The 9,196-nt window shown below is 41.2% G+C and overlaps 1 protein-coding gene across 1 annotated transcript; it reads left to right on the top strand.

Moving 5' to 3' along the window:
* The first annotated feature begins 532 nt into the window (after positions 1–532).
* Positions 533–1,723, top strand: LOC149316600 (uncharacterized). The gene has a single exon (XM_089518319.1). The coding sequence runs from the start codon at positions 533–535 to the stop codon at positions 1,721–1,723; it is 1,191 nt and encodes a 396-aa protein (XP_089374445.1).
* The last annotated feature ends 7,473 nt before the right edge of the window (positions 1,724–9,196 follow it).

Here is a 9,196-nt window from a genome sequence, read left to right as displayed (position 1 = left end):
TCAATTCAGTTTAAATAATTTGAAATAGCTTAAAATTCTCAGTGCAATAATAATAATAATAATTTATTTGTATCCCGCCCAATCAACGAGGAATTCAGGTGGCTAACAACAGTGGAAGTATAATAAAAATACAATAAAAAACAAACTAATTCCTTCCCAGCCCCCCAGCCATATAAAGCAGACAATAACAATAAGCAATATCAGTACAGTGGCAATCAATAGGAAAACATATGGTTCATAGAAAATCCTTTCCCCAACCCCTCAGCATAGGTCCACATCAAAACAATATTAAACAAATTAAATATAAACATAACATAATACTTAATAGGGGAAAACATCAAAATTAAAAAAATTAAAAAGTATTTTATAAATATTTTGTTCTTTTCCTCCATGAGGCCTTCACTCTGATGACTTCACTTGACCTATTACAACTGTAGGAATTTACACTAATGAAAATATTTTGGATCTCTTCCTAGGGAGAAGGGTAAATTGGTGCTAAAGACTGGCAAGCAAAACTTGTCAAGGTGTCACAATGGAGATGCAAGTGGATTTGGAATCTGCAGGTGATGCATGCAACTCCAGAGGAGATTATTCTGGTGAATCCAGTTGTATTTCTGATTGGATAGGTGAGAAAGCCAGCCAACTGCTGAAGGTAGAGGAAGACGACGTGCCAGTTTTCTGTCCTGCAAGCAACCCTAATGCATTTTCAGATAAGGTGGTTCTCTCTCCAGAATCATATTCCACAAGAGAGGAAATCTCTTCAAGAGCATCTTTGAAAATATCAGCCTACTGCCAACGGTGGGATGCAACCACCCCTGGTGTATATGTCCCTTCTGGCTCCAGATATAACTTCCATTATGAAGGTAAAAGCCTGGAATTCCAGACATTTGAGCATTGTAAGCATTCTCCAAGGGGAGAGAAAGAGGAAGAAGAGAATTTCATCATCCTTGTTGACACTTTTGATGATGAGAATCTGCCACCCCAGATAGGCAAACCTTTGCTCCATCACTGTAAGAAGTGTGAGAAGTCTTTCCAAGATCTCAGTAGCCTTGAGGAACACAAGCAGCTCCACGTGGTTAGAAATTCATACCAGTGCTCCCTTTGTGGCAAAGAGTTTTTACGTGCAGCTAACCTGCGGATTCATAAGCTTTCCCATTCTGCAGAGAGATCACACAAGTGCCCAATATGTAACAAGGGTTTCATTCGCCCCGCTGATGTCTGGAGGCACCTCCGCAGCTTCCACAAGGTTGAGCGCTCCAGTGTTTTGAGAAATGCCATTATAGGGAACCACTGGTCTGGAACACAGCAGAATCAAGATGATAGCAGGAAGTCTGGACAGCTAGGTTCTGTTGTCAGAAAACGTGGAAAAGATGGTTCAAAGTTCTACTTCTGCCCAATATGCAATAAAGGTTTTAGTAAATCTAGCTTGCTTTCCAAACATAAAGTAATCCATCGGGAGGAAAAGCCATACAAGTGCAAAGAATGTGGCATGGCATTTGTCCAACTGGTCAGGTTGAAAAGGCATCACCAGACACATACAGGAGAGCGTCCTTTCTCCTGCAAAGATTGTGGCAACACCTTTACACGTCTAGGTTCATTAAAACGCCATCAACGGATCCATACTGGAGAGAAGCCCTATTCCTGTTCCTACTGTGGCCTCTCCTTCACAGACTTGGGAATTCTAAGGAGGCATGAGCAGACTCATGTAGTCATCCAAGCATAGTTTGTTTGTTTGTTTGTTTGTTTTTGCCTGCTCCCAAATATCAAGAAAACTCTCCTTTTAACATTCCAGATACACAGATTGTGGCCTGTTCTACACTGATGTAAAGACCAGGATTGTTTTTCACCCACCCTTTTAAATTTTTTATTTTGTTCCGAAGTGCCCAATGGGGGCAAGGAGAATTTCACCATGGTTTTGGCCCTCTATGACATTTTTCAAGAGAAAGTTACCTGTTACGCTTTTCTGGGTCACTTCATGTTGGGGTAAAAAGGGTTGTCTTGGGCCTAAAAAATGTAGCAGTGGTGGTACAGCAGTGATATGTTGCCCTCCAAGGATGTCTGGGAGCCGTTGCAGCCCCAACTGTTGGGAGCAACAGTTGTCCATCCCTAAGGGAAAGAATTGTGTTCAACCTTACAATGGGCAAGATCATCTGTTGTTACTCACGATAGTACATTTACACAATCAAGCCATGTCTTGATGGCACAGTCAATGTGAGTGAGCACACTGACCTATTTAGGGGGCTTCAGAGGGTTGAGGGTGGTAAATGAGTGTTTATGGGGCCATACCATTCCCTTACAACAGCAGCATTCTGGAGACCAGTGGTTCTAAACTGGTATCAGAGGCTCTTTATGTTTTAGATTTGAACTCTCAGAAGCTGCTATTATTTTTTGTTCATTTAATTGTCTAATTAAGCTTGTCTAATTGCCTATGGTTTTTGTAGCCAGGGCCTGTTTTTCATTACCTATACCAACTTCTTTTTCTTTTATGGAGCTTTTAGGGTTTTTGTTCTTCCTTGAATGGCCTTGCCTTTCAATATGCGAACCTTTTAGGTATTTGAAAAAGTCTGTGATGCTAAATCTCATCTTTGTCTTACTCTCTACTTTTAAGTTAACCAGGATCATGGATACACCATTTTTTTTTCATCTGAGGAGTTGATCTGGCGGAGTGGAGACAATAGTACAAGAATAAAAATGTGTTACCATCCAATTGAACTTGTATAGTCTTGTTCTTCTTGTTCTTCTGCTTCTTTTGAGGAAAGCCTAACAAGAACAAATAGCTGTGCTGTCAGAACAGGACAGAATCTACCTTCAAACAATATGTCCTGTTCTTGTTTTCATTTTAAACCGGCAACTGTTCGGTTGGCCTGTTGAGTTTATTATTTTGCATGTGGGCCTCGGGTGTAATGGGAGAAGCCTGTCCTGCAACTCTCCTTCCACATAGCCATTTGTTCAGGTTGGTGAGGGATGATACTGATGTGCAAAGGAACTTGCAATAAGTCTTTCTCGGATTATCCTAATTGCTTGAAAATGAGACTTGCTTCAGCAGTTCCTGCACTATCTTAGTACCATGGGAAATAGGACAATAAAGATGCATTTGTTCCAGGGGTAAATTTTGAAACATAGGCACCCATAATGACAGTCCTCATCAGGCAACCCAAGAAAAAGTCCAAACATGTAGGCAGATGCACTGTTCCATGTAAATATACCAGTCCTACCTGGCACTGGCCTTTTGCAAAACTAATGGGTCTTAATTGTTCCTTCTCAACCAAACCACTATTAACAAGGTTTGCATAATAATAGCAATAGCCCAGAACAGTGTTGTTATTATTACTTGAAAGTGCATTTGTCTAAAAATCCTGGTGTTTAAATGCAAAGACCCTTGCCTCCACAACACTATTGCTTTGTCTTTCCTGAGTACAGGAGATAATATTTGGGTCAGGCTTCACTACAGTATATCTATTTGTAGGATTTGTTGTGGCTCAGACCTACAGCAGTAATGGTGGGGAGGTAGAGACATGGCAAGGCCATGCTGATTTCATGTGCAGGTAAACATTGTCTCAGTTTCAGTACTCAGTTCCTGGCCGCTAAGTGACCATTTAGCAATGGGGAACAAATAACAAGGCACATTCTAGGCTTTCTCATCCTCTGGCCTCATATCCTGGTGTAACCAGACTGCAGTAGTTATGTCTGAATTCTGTGGTTTTTAAGGCCAGATTGCTAATTGATTTCATAAACCATCTTTAATTTGGGTCATGCACAGATGTAGTATGGGTGACACTTGGCTTGACAGCACTGCATGTGAAAGGGATTTAGGAGTTTTAGTGGACCACAAGTTGAACATAAGTCAGCAATGGCAGCTAGTAAAACCAATGCAATTCTAGGGTGCATCAGTAGGAGTATAGTGTCTAGATAGAGGGAAATAGTAGTGGCACTCTATTATGCTTTGTTATTCTGCTTTGCTGGGTACCACAGTTTTAAAAGTGGACAAACTGGAGCATGTCCAGAGGAGGGTGACCAAAATGGTGAAAGGTCTGGAAACCATGTCCTCTGAAGTGTGGCTTAGAGAGATGGATATGTTTAGCTTGGACAAGGGAAAGTTAAGGGGTGACGTGGTAGACATACAATATTTGGATGTCATATTGAGGATGGAGCAAGCTTGTTTTCTGCTGCTCCAGAGAATAGGACTCAAACTACAGAAAAAGAGATGCCCCCTAAACATTAGTAAGAACTTCCTGACAGTAAGAGCTGTATAACAGTCGAATGCACTTCCTTCAGATGATGATGGAGTCTTCTTTGGAGATTTTCAAACAGGCTGGATGGCCACCTATTGAGAGTGCTTTGATTTGTGAATTCCTGCATGGCAGGAGGTTAGACTAGATGGCCCTTGTAGTCTCTTTGAACTATGATTCTATATCTTGGCTAGTAAAATGATAATAAGCCATTGTTACCTGTTTTTTTAGGCATCAAGGAGGAGAGAAAGCAGTGAGAGGAATATGAGATGGTTGCTCGTTTCCACATCATTCAGCAAACTAGGGATACAGCATTCACACAAGGTCAAATAAGGCAGACATTTGGAATGGGAGTAGCAAATAATGTTTTTGATACTAGGAGTCAGACTGTAAAATTGTTTTTACTGCTTTGAAGAAAACGACATATCTTCTATGATATTGTATATTGTGCATGTTGTGTGCCTTCAAGTCATTTCGGGCCTACGGCAACCCTAAGGTGACCCCATCATAGGGTATTCTTGGCAAGTTTCATCAGAGGGGGGCTTGCCATTGGCATCCTCCAAGGCTGAGTGTGACTGTCCACATTCTTTCTCATTGTTCTAATTGATATTAATGGAGTTGCAGGGGCTACTCCCCAGGGGTGCTTCCTCATTGTATTACCTTCTTCCAGATGTCCAACCATGTCCCCTCTTCATGTATCTGTATGTGCACATGCCAGGTGACTTTGGGCAAGTCAAATGGTTTCACCTTCAGAGGAAGGCAATGGCAAGCCTCCTCTGAACAAGTCTTGCCAATAAAACCCCATGATAGGTCTCCCTTAGGGTGGAAACGACACAGAACAACCATCTCATCTTTTCCCTGTACATACCTACAGTGGGCCCTTGGTATCTGCTGGGGTTTGGTTCCAGAACCCCTTTGTGGATACCAAAATTTGTGGATGCTCAAGTCACATTACATACAATGGATAGCAGAATATATAAAATGGCAAAATCAAGGTTTGCTTTTTGGAATGTATATATATTTTTTCATATTTTCAAACTGTGGATGCTTGACTCCATGGATAAAAAAATTGTGGATATGGAGGGCCAACTGTACTTAATATGACAAAAATGTGGCTCCTTTTTTCTTTCAAATAAAAAAGATGCTTGGAAGTGTTTGGAGTACTGTACTGTAGTCTTTATTGTCTTAGGGAAGGAAAAAAAACTTCACAATACACAAGCATACAAACACACTGCGGTTGTCTAGTTTGGATATGTGTACCTGTTTAGACAGCTGAGAATAAATTGTATATATTACAGAGCTTCTATATGTAGGATCAGTGGGGAAGGGCAATATTTGGGAGATGGAGGTGGGCTGGGAAAGTTAATCAATTTCTCTGTTGCATGCAAAATCAGTTTAAATTGTGGGGGCCTTATTATGTGTTAGATTTCACCCTGCTGTAAACAGGGAAAGCAATACAAAACAGTTTGAACCCCCTTTGGAAATTACTAAACGCCTCCACCTTAAAAAACAAACAAACCTACCTCTCAATCCACCCCAAAGCTCACAGGACCTTTTTATTAGGCAGAGCATTTCATAGGTGGTATCACAGGCAAAGCAAAGCAACATTTAAGCACTGCTAAACACCTAAAATTGATATCCTTCCAGGTTGGCCATACTAGATATAGGTACACATATCTGTGCAGAAAATGTTGTTTTCTACACCAAAAAGCTACATGGAATTTTGCACAGAATAAGTCCTGAATTGCACTATAGAAATTAAAGTTTTCACTGGTTTTCGAAGAAAAGCACAACATTAAAAATTGGTCAGCCAGACTTGACCCCTGATTTATCCTAGGTTTCTTTTTTTTCTTCCTAATCCCTCATGAAAAAGATTCACATTTTAGATATAACCAACAGGTTTTTAAGTAATAACATAAAATAAAACTCCAAAATGATGATGATAATAGCAGCTCTCCAACTTCTTTCAGTTTCAGAACCAGACAGTAGATGGCAATGCTGTTACTCCAGTGACACAAAATACTAACTGGAAAGCAAAAAGAATCCATGTCAGATGAGGGTATGCACAGGCGCACAAATAGTGTAACAATATGAGCCTGTCTTCTGGCGTTTTGAAAACAGCTGTGTTCAAACCAGAGGGTGGAGGTGCTGGTTTTTAAGGGGACTGCATTTCTACTTTACATATTCACAGTTCCTGCTTTACTTTTCTGTCCCACTATAAACTGGTATCTCCCTTCTCTGGCCTGTACAGTGCAACTGATTCCATCTAAAGCAGTGCACCCAAGGTATGCCCAGTTTACCGGTTGCTCCTTCCTTTCCAGACTTCCTTTACCTTTTCATTTAAACATTTCTCACGTACAAAAGGGGTCCTGTAGTAATTTACAAATACATCAAAACTGTGATAGATAATGCAATAATAATAGCACACTCATTCGATTCCCAGCTCAGCCATGAAACCTATTGGGTGATCTTGGGCAAGTCACACTCTCTCAGCCTCAGGGGAAAGCAATGGCAAACCTCAGAACAAATCTTGCCAGGAAAACTGCACGATAGGGTCACCATAAGTCAAAAACTACTTGAAGGCACACAACATTCATAGGGGGCTAGTCCACAAAGGGCCTGGTCCCTTGCTGGGAGAGTCCCAAAGATTGTGCTGGTTCATAAATGGAAAGAAAAGAAACAGACCAGAGATCACCCAATGAAATCCATAGGAAAAACAGGTGACATGTCTCAAAGTGCTCAATAGATGCCTGCTTTATTATAAAGCCCTCCATGTAAAATCCTAGGTATATATACTTACAGCCTACTTCAGGGGTGATTTGAAATCTATCTGCAAATTACTGAAGCAGGGAATCTCATTCCATTTGCTGGACAGCTCTGCTTCAGAAATTTCTGCAGTTACATTTCAAATTGCCCCTGAAGAATACCTATATATGGGTAGACTGAAACACATTGGGCTTTCTCTGTAATAAAGCAGCCATCTATTGAGCACTCTGAAATGTGTCTCAGGTTTTTCTTACAGATTTCATATGAGAAGGACACTCCTTGAGGTACTGGAGTCTTGGGCTGTGCAAAGCTTTGTAGGTCAAAATTGGACCTTTGAATTGAACTCAGAAACAAATTGACAACCTGTTGAAGTGGGCCTTAGTTGGAGTTATATGTTTGGAACTCCCAGTTCCAGTCAAATGTTTACCTGCAGCAAATATATTTTAAAAAACCAAACAGGTAGGCACTCATCTAGAAAGCTAGGCTGCATCGATAGCTACATTGACAAGGTGACCAGACATCTGCCTTTTCCAGAAAATGTCCTACATTTCAGCCATCTGTCCAGGAAGAATTCCATAAGGTCCTCCATTTTGACCATACCTAAAAACCATGAATTTATATTTCTATTAGTGTTATTAGCTTCTCTTTTGTAATGCCCTACATTTTTCTTGAATGCCTTACATTTCATGGTGCCTTGTCCTCCTCTGGAGTTAGGACATCTGGTCACTCTACATTCATGATCTGAGTAAGTAGTACATATCAGATACTACTAGGTGGCAACCTGTTTGGTGACATACACATGCATATGTGTAGCTTACACACACATACAAGTCTTTTTTTGGTTGGGGTGCAGGAAGCTATTCTCTAGCCTAGCGGTTACCAACCTGTATTCAGAGGAGCACTTAGAGCTCCACATACACTTCCCAGGTGTTCCACGGCCACTCCAGGAAAATGTAAGAAATAAAGATTGAATGGTATTCAAGAATAAGAAACAAAAAGTAATACTACTCCTAAACACGATTAATTTGTAAGACATAGGGTAGGCCTCTCAGGGGCTCCACCATAGAAATTGATTCTAAAAAGGGCTCCGCGAGTTAAAAAGGTTGGGGACCCCTGCTCTTAATCCCTTGTAAACTATCCAGCCTTCTTGGTAGCTACGAGGCCAGGCTGCTGGTGGGGAGGGGAAGCAGCAGTTCAGAAATGAATACAGTGGGTCCTTGATATCTTCTGGGGATTGGTTCCAGGAACCTCTGTGGATACCAAAATCCATGGATGCTCAAGTAAAATGGTGCAGTAAAATGGTGTCTCCTATATAAAAGAGCAAAATCAATTTTAATCTCTTTTTAATATTTTCAAGCCATGAATGGTTGAATCCATGGATAAAGGATCTGTGGATACAGAGGTCTCCAGGGAGAAGGAAGAGAAAAATACAGTCCATCTCTGAGCACAGGCTTGTTTCCTCCTCAATCAGCTGCTGCTTCATCATTTGTAGCAGCAGCAGCAGCAGCAGGACAGGAGGCTTCCTGGACTTAGACAGCTGCTGGAGCAAGGGGAAGACATGGAACTGTGTGTATGGAGTTTTATGCTCTGTCGGCTTGATGCAGCATCTTTGGTCCACAGAGAGCTTCTGCCAAAGCATGTGCCATTGAAGTGATACTCCTTTGAATTAGTGATCTGCAGGAATTTTCCTGCCTTGGGAGTTCATGTGGCTTCTATTTGGATGGATGGATGGATGGATGGATGGATGGATGGATGGATGGATGACCAGGTTGATCAGTGGGAGTGGTGACAACTTTAAATGCAGCTATGTGACAATCTGACTTTGGAAAATGGCTGCCTAAACGATCAGAGTATGACGGCTTTCTGTACCCATTCTTTTAATCTGATGGAGACAGGGCCAGATTTGTACTCTGGCCTCTGTTCCTCCTACAGTTTATTGAATGGTTCCATTATTTTCTGTTTACCAGGCTATGTTGCTTGCCCAGCTAATAGAATAAGAAAAGAAACTCCTTTGGATAAGGTACGTCTGTGCTTTGCTAGAATGCTACAGCTGGCAAACAGATGGGATGAGTTGGGTTTAAATTTTCCATGCAAATATTGTGTCCAAATGTTCAGCTCTTATCTTCTGATGTGAGATTTTTGTTTCACCCATGGCTGGTGAACACCTCCATCCAGCCAATTCAATGTGACAAGCTTCTCCC

Source organism: Sceloporus occidentalis, unplaced genomic scaffold (genome assembly GCF_023333645.1).
Source record: "Sceloporus occidentalis isolate IW3139 unplaced genomic scaffold, rSceOcc1.0.p SCAF_3, whole genome shotgun sequence".
Taxonomy (NCBI): domain Eukaryota; kingdom Metazoa; phylum Chordata; class Lepidosauria; order Squamata; family Phrynosomatidae; genus Sceloporus; species Sceloporus occidentalis.
Note: the sequence above shows the minus strand (reverse complement) of the source record. Positions and strands in the feature narration are given on the sequence as shown.

Coding starts and splice junctions, on each gene's coding strand:
- LOC149316600 (XM_089518319.1), top strand. CDS start 533: ATGGAGATGCAAGTGGATTTGGAATCTGCAGGTGATGCATGCAACTCC.